Source organism: Telopea speciosissima, chromosome 3, assembly GCF_018873765.1.
Source record: "Telopea speciosissima isolate NSW1024214 ecotype Mountain lineage chromosome 3, Tspe_v1, whole genome shotgun sequence".
NCBI lineage: Eukaryota > Viridiplantae > Streptophyta > Magnoliopsida > Proteales > Proteaceae > Telopea > Telopea speciosissima.
In genome coordinates this window covers 69,972,724-69,984,907 of record NC_057918.1, presented here as the reverse complement: position 1 = coordinate 69,984,907, position 12,184 = coordinate 69,972,724, and the positions used below count along the sequence as shown (strand labels likewise).

Genomic DNA, 12,184 nt, shown 5'->3' with positions numbered 1-12,184 from the left:
GAGTTTTGTCCTTTTCTGTTTGTCAGGACAATTTTTTGCAAAATGACCTTTCTTTCCGCAAGAATAGCATGTGTCAGAAGTTTTTCCACGAAACTTCTTTCGCTTGAAATACTTGTATTTCTTTGGATTGCCTGTGCGCCGAGGATGGGAAGACTTGTGCTTGTGCAACTTATGTGATCTCGAATCAGTGTATCGAGAATGATGATGCTTCTTCTTGGTAGGGCAATGGCAGTTCTGGTCCTTGCACTTAATCTTGAGATGGGAGGTGTTGCAAACGTCTTGGAGACGGCCAGTTGTTTTCTCCTAAGTCTTGAAGAATTGCTGCTGATTGCAAAGATGCTGGAGTGCAGTCTGAATTTCTTGGTAGAGACGACCAAGGGTGACTTGGCTAAGCTGAAGACCTTGTGTAGCCAGGTGTTTAACAGCATCATTTCCCAATGGTTCTGGGAAAGAGTTAAGGAAGACTTGCTTCATGTTTACATCATCCATTCCGCCAAGAATATAGAAGCGATCCATCATGCGATGAAAGTGGCGTTCAAGATCAATCTTCTGAAAAGAACAACACTTCATCTGGAAGTATTCTTCGCGAGCTTTGAGACGATTGTTTTCCAAAGGGCCGATAAACTCATTGTACATCTGGAGAACAAAGTCATCAATGCTTAATTGGACCCATTGCAATTGCCTATATGGACCTAATGCCATATACCATTCTCTGAGAGTGCCATGAGTGCGGGCCAAGAACTTGGTGATGGCTGCTCTTGGTGTCGTACCGGCTTGGAGTAATTCTGCTGTAAGCCATGCATGAAATTCTGAGATTTTGTTGGGCCATTTGTGAAATGGGATGCCATCGAAAGTAAAGAGCTGCTTAGGATCTTGGTTGCTGAAGGGCTGGTAATCTTGTACTGGTGGTACAGGATGCTGAGTTTCACCAGTATGCTCATCTTTAGAGAGAACTTCTGTGACGCCAGTAGGTTCTTGATCTTCTGTTGGTTGTTTATTCTTATCTGCCATAAAAATCAAAGGAGGCTCAGAGGACCAGGAACTGGTGTCAAAAGGCACGGGAGATGGTGGTAATTTTGGGGAAGGGAGAGAATCCATGTACAACTGTTTGAGAAAGTTGGAGAGGGAGTTTAGATTGGTAGCTGGGATTAATGGGGACCAAGCAGGTTTAGTGGATGGTTGTCTTTGGGGAGGTACATAGGGTACAAAGGTCGGAGCTCGGGAGTGGACCGGTTGGAAAGTTGGTTGGGTGAACCTATGAGGGTTTGGTTGGTAGAAGAGGGGTTCTTCAATTGGTGTTCTAGATGGGATAGAACTGGGACTAGGTGGTGGTTTTGGGGATTTCCTATGGCCAAGTCAACTCTGATTGTGACGTAGATCTTGAAGTTCTTTGAACAAATCAATAGGGAAACTATGGTGTGTAGGAGACACATTATATTCTGCTGCCGGAGGAGGAGGTAAATCTGGGTAAAACCTTGGAGAGGGGGGAGGCTGTATTGGAGCCTGGATCCAGCTGAGTTGATCTTCAAGCCTTTGTTTTTCTCGTTCTCGAGTAGAAATAAGAGAAGAGGCATAAGCAACATCTTTGACTGTGGTTGTTATGTGCATGACCTCTTTGTGGAGAGTTTCGATGCGTTCTTTGAGATAACGCACATCGATCTCATGCTGACTGAGATGAAGAGTGGTGTGTTCTTGGTAGGACACAATCTTCTGGAGATACTGGTTTTGCACAATAGCATTTTCGGCCTGCCAATTGAGCTGGGCTTCAACAGTAGTGTTGCTGGGGATAATGCCATCAATTTGGACCTGATTAGGAGGTGTCACTTTCCATGTGTGACGACGTCTATCCTGGTCTTCATAGTCTGTGGCACCAGGGAAGTTTTTGCTGATGCTAGAGCTGCTTCCACTACCAGTTAAGGGAAAACATGGTGGAGGAGAAGGTGGAGCAGGTGGGGGGGGGGGGGGAGCAATAACCTAATAGACAAGGTTTACTGCTGCCATATTCCACAATGAATTGATACTTGCCGGGGTCGTCGCCAAGGGGGTCGATGTTTGGACAGCCTTGCTGATAACGCATCCAAAGAGGGTCTTTGAATTGTTTCTTCTTTCGTGATTTTCTGGAGGAAATCAGGAGTTCGTCGTCTGAGCCATCAATGCAGTCTAGGCAGTCACAAGCATCAAAATACTTATGGCCTGTGGGGGTTTGGAATCTGTAGATTGGATTACCCTGAGCATCAAAAGTCACAATAGGAGCATCGAGTCTTGAATCAAGCTAAAAGACCGAAGATGCAATAAGAGGACCCATATTAGTTGGTTTAGGGAAAGTGATCTTTGTTTTGCCGTCACCAAGCCGCTTATAAGTTGGATCAGTGGCTACAAGAGGCGGTGTAGGCTGGTCTGTATGGGTTGATTCGTAGGCTGAAACCCAAGAATCTGGAACCAATTTGAAGAGATCAGTTCGGCTTAATTGCCGGGGAACATGGGTGACAGTAGGGGTTTGATATGAACCAATATGAAGAAAGAGGGCTGAATCATTTGAAGTATGACCAGTGTTGAGGTCAAATGCATGATTCTGTAGGCGGTAACAGATCTGATAGTGGAGAGTCGCAACAATTGCTGATTCTACCTGAGGAGCACCTGTGATCTGGATCAGGAACTTCCAAGCTGTGGGTAGATTTGGGTCCAGCAGGGAGAGGTTGTAGTTGGGATACAGTGTGTAAAACACGGTACCGTTGTTCAATGTTGACTGGACGTTAGTGAGGACAGCATGTTGGTAGAGCTTGAATCTGGTGTCTAGGAGATCCATTCGCATCACGACAGGAAGACCCTTTCTTCCATGTAAGGTGAGAGTCACTTTGACTGCACCAAGGTGAAGATGGGTATATCCCAAAACAAGCCATTGCTGGATGAGTTCTAGAGGAATCTCAATGGGGAAATACTGCTCAGTACCAGAGGCTGTGATCTGGTTTTATGAAAAGGGCGAAGCCTGTACATATTCTTTAAGGTCAGGGGACTTCTTGGGAGCAAGAAGAGTCCGGATGGTTTTAGAAAGAGTTGCAGTCTGTCTGGGGAAGACATCATAAGGATTAATCACCGGGAAATTGGTAGGATGAACTTGTTGATCCGAAGGGGTGTAGTTTAACTCATAGAGGTAATCTACTTTGGAGGCATGAGACTGAGGAAAAGTCACAGAGGACGGGCTTGGAGTTGATAAATGTGTTGAAGGGGTACGAGTAGGGTTCATGTTTGAAGAAATCTATTACCTGGAATAGGAATGGAGACTATTACAGAGTGAGTGAAGAAGGCCATGTATTAGCAATATATGGCATATCGTCTATAATAAGAGAATGGTTCTGCTAGAGGTTTTCCGAGCCTTATAGGGATAAAAAGGGCCTTCTTGCCGCGATCCCACTCGCTCAAGGACTGTTACGAGCAAACCCATTCAACGAAGACTGACGGCCGATGTTGTCAAAACATGACATTAGACCTTCACTCTGAAATAAACTCCATTGTCTATACTAAGTAATAGACTAGAGAAAGCTTAGAAAGCCATTGGCTTTGATACCAAGATGAGAAGTGAAGAAGGGAAGGTTTTCATTCCATTCAATTCTGATTGTTTCTTACAACGGTTGGGCTATTTATAGCACCAAAAGCAAACTAACATGAAAATCAAATACAAATCAAACCAACATGAAATGTAAGTTACAAACAGGCATTATTATTGCCGACACACTAAAATACAAACTGGGCCGAAAGTAGTACAAGTTGGCCGACAAAAGTATAAAGTAAAAGTGTCGTATGCGCCGAAAGCAGACGGAGATTGCGGAGAGCATCTTTCAATCTGTGTCGTATCCGGAAGAGTCAGGAGTCAAAAGTAGATAATACTTCGTGCTCATCGTGGGCCTACATGATGCGTCGGATGATAGGATGGTGGAGCCGAGAATGATTGACATCCCAAGCGGTATACGTGGTGTTGATAAGGATGTCTGGTATAGTGGCAGGGTCTACGTTATTTTCTTGGCACCCCAAATGCCAGATAGGTCCAATCCGTTAAATGCCACCATTAGATGCCAAAATTTTGACCATTTTACCCTTTGCTCCATTTTCTTAAATCTGAAAAGACTTAATTACCCTTACTTATTTGTTGCCCTAAACTAATTGAAAATGACCATTTTACCCTTTGTTTTATTTTTAAAAATGAAAAGACCTAATTGCCCTCATTTATGTATTATCCTAACCTAATTTGAAAAGACTATTTTACCCCTAAATACTTGTTCCTAAAAACCCCAAAATGCCCTCATCTTCACCAAATCATCAACTTCTTTTACATACCAACCACCGCCACCACCACCACCACCACTGCCACCCACCATTGGCTTTGGGTTCTAAGACAAATGAGAGAAACAGAGAGCAGCAGAGTGAGGGAGTAAAAGAAAAAAGGAGCACTGAGACGAGAAAGCTTGAAGCTTCCCTGAGCCGGGGTAGAAGACTCTCGTCCGACAACGTCTTCTTCTTCTCCACTTCTCCTTCTTTTATTTTGATTTCTTTTCTTACCATCTCCATCGCATTTCTGAGACCTACCAAATCCATTTGTTTTTTGTTTTCCCATCTTTAAACCCCAATCCCCAATACCCTATTCTCCCTTCTCCATCTAAAAACCCATCTCTGAGAGATGAAATCCCTCTTCTAATCTCCACCGAACCCACTTCTTTATCTTCAATTCCTATTTTCTAGTTGTTATTCCATATCAAACCCCACCCATCTCTTTTCTCTTTCCACTCAACCAAACCCAAATCCAACACCGGAAACCTTTTTTATTTTCGCTTTGATTACCCCAATCCCATAACCAGAACTCCATCGTCCCATCTTCTCCCTTCTCTCATATTCTTCACCCCTTTTTTATTTTAAGTATTAATATGTCTGTAATAATCCTCAGTCGCTGTTACTTGAAATTTCTGCAATCGAACGTGGGTCTCCACTCATCTTCTCAGCAAAGGTGTTCTTTGTCTCAGTGATCAGTTGTTGCAAGTGTCGGATCGAGGAGAAGCAGGCTTGTAGGGTTCCAGATTTTATTCAAAAAAGGGTTACCTTCAGTTCATGGCGGCAGCGGCGATTATCGATTGTCGAGTTGGGTGGTAGTGGTGGTGGTGGTGGCGGTGGCGGTGGTGGGTATGTAAAATAAGATGATGATTTGGGGAAGATGAGGGCATTTTGGGGTTTTTAGGAACAAGTATTTAGGGATAAAATAGTCTTTTCAAATTAGGTTAGGGTAATACATAAATGAGGGCAATTAGATCTTTTCATTTATAAAAATAAAACAAAGGGTAAAATGATCATTTTCAATTAGTTTAGGGCAACAAATAAGTAAGGGTAATTAAGTCTTTTCAGATTTAAGAAAATGGAGCAAAGGGTAAAATGGTCAAAATTTTGGCATCTAACGGTGGTATTTAACGGATTGGACCTATCTGGCATTTGGGGTGTAAAGCAGGGGTGGTACGTGGAATATTGAGCCGCTTAGGGGGTACGAGGAATATTGGGTGCAGTATAGCGGGGTACGTGTACTTTACCCATAAAATTAAGTGGGACTGCTGACAGTCTGCTTTTAATGTCGAAGGAGATGGAATCCCAAGTCTGATGTAGTGGCTTTTTTTTGGGGGGGGGGGGTGGTGAATAAAAATATATATTACCAAAGAGAGAAGCTCCAAGATGGGATACAAAAAAAGGAACAAAGAGCTCTGAAAATAGACAAAACAAAAAAATACAACCCTTAAAAGGGTAAAATTCCAAGAGGTTGCAATGTGTCTATTTCTAGGAGTATCAATAAAATTAAGTGGGACTGTTGATAGTCTGCTTTTAATGTTGAAGGAGATGGAGTCCCAAGTCTGATGAAGAGTTAGGAGTTGGAAGTCCATCTTCTGAGGTTGCACTCGAACTAGATGTGATGAATAGCATCACTGAAGGCAAGTTTACCCACACGGTCACAAAAGGATTAACCACCAAAGGTCATATTTACCCAAATCCATACTCGATGGAAAGAAAGGATCTGTCGATGAACTGGCCAGCAGCGAGCAAGAACCCCTGACCAAATCTTCGAGGTGAAAGGGCAGAACAGATGGTCTACATCTTCTTCGCCATTCCAACAGGGGATGCAGCGGGGAGGACACATGAATGTGTATACTAATGAGAAAGCCTTGCGTGGGGAGACAGCAGAAGAGAGCACGCCAAATGGTGAAGCTATGCTGGGGGATGCAGCTTGGGAATCAAACAACCTTACGCCAGATGGCAACTTTACCTCTAGATCTAATAAGATTTCAAGCAGACTTCAAACTGAAAATACCTGAACGAGAAGCATTCCAAGTGACTATCACCTCTTCTTGGGGAGGACCTGTGGATGCTTGGGAGGGCTGATAATGCAAAAGTCGACCTCGAACCAGGGAAACCAGCGGGAGATCGATTGCAGCCAGGATCAACATAATAAGGAACAAATTAAATAACTAAAACTCCCTTTTTTTTTATTGTTTTTTTCTATTACACATGAATGGAGAACATAAAAGATAAGAAGAAAGGAGAAGAAGATAAAGAAGAGAAGACAGAAGAAGAAGGGGGTATGGGAATGGCTCTCTCAACCTGGGTCTCTCACCCACAGCTATCCCAGCTGTTGAAACTTGGAATTTCTCCCATAACCGGTGGCAAACTTGGCCACAAATTTTATTCTCCAATTCTGTTTCTATTACAAGAGGGGCTGCCTATTTAATGGAATAGGTCAGCTTACAAAATTAGAAACTTAAAAATAGGAAGTAATGAAAAAGGAAACTACTAGAAGCCTCTTACAAGAGAGTATTGAGACTTGTACACCAAGTAGTCTAAGACTTGACTAAGTAAGACTTAACTAATTAAACTGAAATAAAATTAGAAAGTAAACAAAATAGGAACTTAAGTAAATAGTAACTAATTAAATTAGCAACAAAATATTCCTTCTCTTGCTATCTTCAGTGGGGCCCACAGAATCTCAAATATTTGTTTGGATTTCCTTCTCCATTCAAGGCTTATATGGACACACAACATTGTTCATGTGAACAGTACCACTTGAACAGTAGTTCGGGTACTGTTCAAGTGAACAGTAACTACTATTTTTTTTTGGGGGTGGAAGTAGTTCAGGCTGCCTTAGGTGATGCTCCATTGAACCAACAAAAACTTGCCACATAATCAGACCAGGCTGCCTCTCACAGCAGTCGAATCCACAACCTTGTTGGGCTGGTTTTGGGGCTTGTTCCTGCGGGTACATATAGATGTGATCTACATCAATCAGTCATCTCAAAGTTGGAAGCTCTTATGTGTTCTTTCCTTTGGAAGGGTTCTAATACCTCCAGATATCTCCACACCGCCTCCTGGGCCTCAATTTGCCTTCCCAAAGCTGAGGGTGGTTTGGGTCTTAGGCGCATAAAGGACACCAATGCAGCTGGTATCTTAAACTTGATCTAGAAGATTGCCAATAAGAAAAAGAGTATCTGTGTTGAATGGGTCTACTCAAAATATCTTCGTAATGACTCTATTTGGACGGTCCCTATCCCATCAGATGCCCCTTGGGTTTGGAGAAAGATTGTGAAGCTTAGGCCCAAACTAGTTCCAACGGTTACTGTTCACATGAACAGTATCCGAACTACTGTTCATGTGAACAGTGTTGTGGACTTGTGGGTCCATAAGCCTTGAATGGAGAAGGAAATCCAAACAAATATTTGAGATTCTGTGGGCCCCACTGAAGAATGAAGATAGCAAGATAAAACAGATTTTATTTCTGCCTAATAGTTCCTAATTTATTTAGTTTCTATTTTAGTGTCCTTCCTTTTGTTTTAGAAGGCTGATATATAAAGCCTTGGTAGTTTCTAATTCTAGTTAGTTTCTATTTTCAATTAAGTTGCCATTGTCACTAGTTGCTAGGTTTTGTAGTTTCTATTTCCTACTTTCTATTTTCAGTTAGTTTATATTTTAGGAAGTTTCTATTTTCTACCTTATATTTTGTAAGCTTGCCTAAGCTATTAATAGGCCTCCTATTGTAAGGAAGGATCAGATTTGGAGAAAAGAATTTTTAGACCTTGTTGCCATCGGTTATGGGAGAAATTCCTTGTTTCAACAGCTGGGATAGCTGTGGGTGAGAGACTCTGGCTGAGACTGAGAGAGCCATTCCCCTACCCCCCCTTCTTCTTGTATATCCCTTTCTTCTTATCCTTTTTATGTTCTTCATATGTAACAGAAAAGTAGCAATAAAAAAAAGAGTTGCAGTTTTTAATTTGACCTTTTCATTGTATCGATCCTGGCTGTAATCGATCTCCTGCTGGTTTCCCTTGTTCAAGGTCGACTCTTGCATTACCGATTGTGGGATATCAAATATACCGGACCAATAAAGATAGGTGGACTGGAGAACAAAGTTTTAGCCTTTTAGGTCTCAGTTTCGCCACGCCACGAAACCGAGAATACCGAGATCTCGGTGAGATTTTGCATTTTTTTCTGGCTCATTTCGATGGTTGGTTTCAGTGGCCATTTGTCCAAGATAGGTCTTGAAACTTGACATCCACCCTATTTTAGGCCTTCTATACACAGTGGAATCATTAGTTTTTACAAATTCAAACCCAAAGTGGTACTTTGACTTCAGACCCTAGGTTTGTAGTCTATGACATATGTAAGGTCTACCCTAGGCTATTTGACACAATATTTAGAACACATATAAATAAAGTAGAGGTGTAAAACAACTTAAATAAGCATTAGGAATTAAAAAACATCAAACTATAAGCCATTTAAGCATTAGGCATCATATTCATAATCATACATGGTGATGGTTTGACGGTTTGTTAATTATTGTTACAAACCTGGAAAGAGACATAGGTTAAACAAATACAAGTGTACTTAAAACTGTTCTTGAGATGCAATGCAACTCCCTCTCCTGATTTTGAAGCTTCAGTCTTGAATATCTCCAAGCTTTAATCTTCAGTTAAGGTGAGATTTGCCAAAAAAGAAAAGAAAAACACGAAAACCATCACCTCCAAGTGTTTTTCCTTCGTAGCAAGGCGAGAGAGGCAAGGTAGAGGCAAGGTAGAGGCAAGATTTCGAGTTGAGGTCGAAATCTCACCGAGAGGGTGCCTTTTTTTTAGCTTGGTTTAGTCGAGACCGAGATAAGTGCCGAAATCTCGGCGAGATACTGAGATCTCAACTGAGATATTGTCATTTCTCTGTATCGCCACTGATCTCGTCTCGAGACATGGCGAAACCGAGATAATTTCGAGATGTTGCCGAGATCTTGTACCATGCTGGAGAACTGATCTGAAAAGTTCTAGGCGCCCTGCAAAGGAAAGAAGCTTGCCCTTCCGCAATTGAAGTCTTTTTCACATAAGGTCAAGCATCAGGGTACAATGGTGCCTAGTCAATCTAGAGGGGATAAGGGGGAGACCCAGGTATTTAACAGGAATGGAACCAAGGGTGAAACCCGAAATATCTAGGAGAGTAGCTTTGAGGTCCTCAGAGATACTAGATAAGAAGAGGGACTTTGAGAGGTTAACCCAGAGCCTAATGCCTGACCTCTGCAAATATTTACCTTTTTTGACGTTCTAATTGAGGCAAGGCAATAACATCTATATAAGGACTCTCAACAATGGCAATCTTCTACATCTTTTGTAACTTTTCTTGAAATTCATTAAGCACATTTCAATATTATTTTTCAAAAATTTTTGGGGGTGAGGGGAGGGGGGGGGGTTGGGTGGGTGCATCTTTTAGGAAAATTTCTTACTTGCTACTACTTAGTTTACTATATCTAAGAGTGCCTTAATATCGAATCCGCCCATGGGATTGCATCTACATTGGGGCACAGACAACAAACATGGTAATGATAATACGATAATAGTTTGTTTTTTCTTGATTGTTGGATCCATTGTGTTGCAGCCACTGAACTATGCCTCACATTTTTGTCACTCATTATGGATTATACTTATGTGTGATATCGTTAATTCCTGATTTGAACTACATTACTTCTGTTTGCTACAAATTTTGATGTTTAATCTTTGTGGTCTAAGATTGCTTTCATGTTCATGTGTGAAAACTTGAGGCGATGACTCTCATTATAATCTCAAATTCTGTCACTGAATTCTAAGTTGTGTTTTTATAATGGTTTAAATAGGCAATTTTGAATCGTGTGGGCTACACTCCAGAGATTAGCCATGGTGTTCTGGTTGAAATGGCTGAACACAGGAAGGAGTTGGAGAAAAAAACTAAGCCAATCTTGGATACATTGAGAAGTTACCAAGATTTGCCTCCTGTACTTCCCTAACTCAATAAACTGAAGTCTTATTGTATATGATACATGTGTAGACATTGAGAACATCAAAACCATTTTATTTTTGCAGGATAAAACTCTGGCTGCTCTAGCTATTGAGGACAAAAGAAGGCAATATGCTGCTGCAGAGAAGTATCTTGAGGAAGTGTTGCACTCAGCTCTTGCCACTACAGAATAATGTCCTGGTCTGTGTATGTTTCACCTAACAATCTAATGATGCCTTGGTTCCATCTATGCTGCTATTTATTGGGAACCTTTTCTTTTCTTAAATAAATTAGATCTTTGTCAGAGTGGGAATGCAAACCCTCAATAAAGGCCTTTCTAAACTGGAAAAGACCAACTCTGTACACAAAAGGAAAACAGACAGCTATAGCCTATAAGAGATATCTATACCATCTGAACCTTATCTAGTAATTTTCCCTGCTACCTGAACTCTTTATAATCAGAAATTCAGAAGAAAAATCCCTTTATTGTGGCTGCTACCCTGTTATCTAGTCCAGAAAAGAATGATTTACTGGTGGTAGAAACACCACATAATAGCTGCTGGAATGATCTCTCACATTCTGTATGCTTTAGATTTGAAGAGACGATTCTTCCAGCACATCAATTGATATAAGACATCTTTTGTCCTAGCCCACGAGTCAAAAGGCATAGGTTCTGACCGAGAAACGATGCTTTTGTATGCTTACACTGCAATACTGCAGTATACGACTCCCTATAGCTAGAAGCAACAATAAGTTTGAGTCATGAATTGTCCATGACTTCTTCAGCTTAAGACCTTATGTTATCTGGTTCTAGGGATCCCAAAATTACTGATAGTTGTATTTAGAAGATTTACACTCTGCCCCACAAACCCAACTGGGTTTTTATTCATAACTACACAAACTCCCTAAGAATCAAGAACTTGATTGGTCATAAACAAAATCCAATAACTATGATGTGGTCCATGAGCATGATAAACACTGCTTGAAACCGAGACCAAATATCTGGTGGTGCGCCGGTGCCTTAGTAGTTTGATCATATTCTTGGTTTGCCTTCTGCTTGATCAGTGGGAGGGCTGCTTCAGTCATACATAACGATAAATTTTCGTTGATGGATTCTTCTGTTCATCCTTCAAAACCCTTTAGGTGTTTCTTTCACTTTTTAGGGGTATTTTTGCTCATTTCTCCTTTCCCTCTATGAATGTTTACCATTTTTACTCAAAATCAGTAGCTGACATTCCCAGAAAGCCTCCGTGGAAATCCGAGTTTTCCTGATTTCTTTCCTTCATTTTGTATGACTGCCATTTGGATGGCATATCATGCAGGACATCCTGTCTTCTTGTGCTCTTTCTCATGCGACATTAATTTCAGCAGTGGCTGCCTGAATCTCAGTGCAGCAAGTGGAGTGAAGTCATGTGAGCAGGATGAGTTACAGATTTTTATGGATGATATAGAAGAAACGAGTTTCCAAGGAGAGTGCTTTTTGCTTTGTTGGGGGTACTATTAACAGATGAAATGAAACTGAGTTTGCTTTGTGTGCTAAATATAACGAGCTGTCTTGTGAAAAGGAGTTGTTGATGTCTGTGTATTTAAATGTAATTTCCTTTCTAACTTGTGAAGGCAGGATATGGCACAGATGGATACAGTATTATCTTTTGTTTTAAAATTTATTCTTATACCAATAGTTGAGATATTATAGCCAATTATGTGTGATTATATCTGGATAGCACTCATTATATTACCATTGTGAATTTTTTTTTCTGAATTTCAAGAGATTGATGACAATCAACAACCCAGTGGTATCGAACTGTGTTTGGTGGCGGTTCGATCACCTGTTGAAATGTGTGGTGCTCAAACTATCTTTTATAAGCAACATATATTA

General features: G+C 41.1%; 1 protein-coding gene across 2 annotated transcripts in view; it reads left to right on the top strand.

Annotated features, from left to right (window-relative positions):
- Positions 1 to 12,184, top strand: part of LOC122653665 (AUGMIN subunit 1) — a 49,172-nt gene that overhangs the window by 10,883 nt on the left and 26,105 nt on the right. The window contains exons 5-7 of one of the 2 annotated variants that reach the window (XM_043847583.1): positions 10,166 to 10,303; positions 10,392 to 10,512; positions 11,628 to 11,835. In XM_043847583.1, the coding sequence (XP_043703518.1) occupies positions 10,166 to 10,303; positions 10,392 to 10,499 (246 nt within the window). In that variant the 3' untranslated portion in view covers positions 10,500 to 10,512; positions 11,628 to 11,835. Of the gene's footprint in view, positions 1 to 10,165; positions 10,304 to 10,391; positions 10,513 to 11,627; positions 11,836 to 12,184 lie in introns of those variants that run through there. The other variant, XR_006331839.1, reaches the window with a different exon arrangement.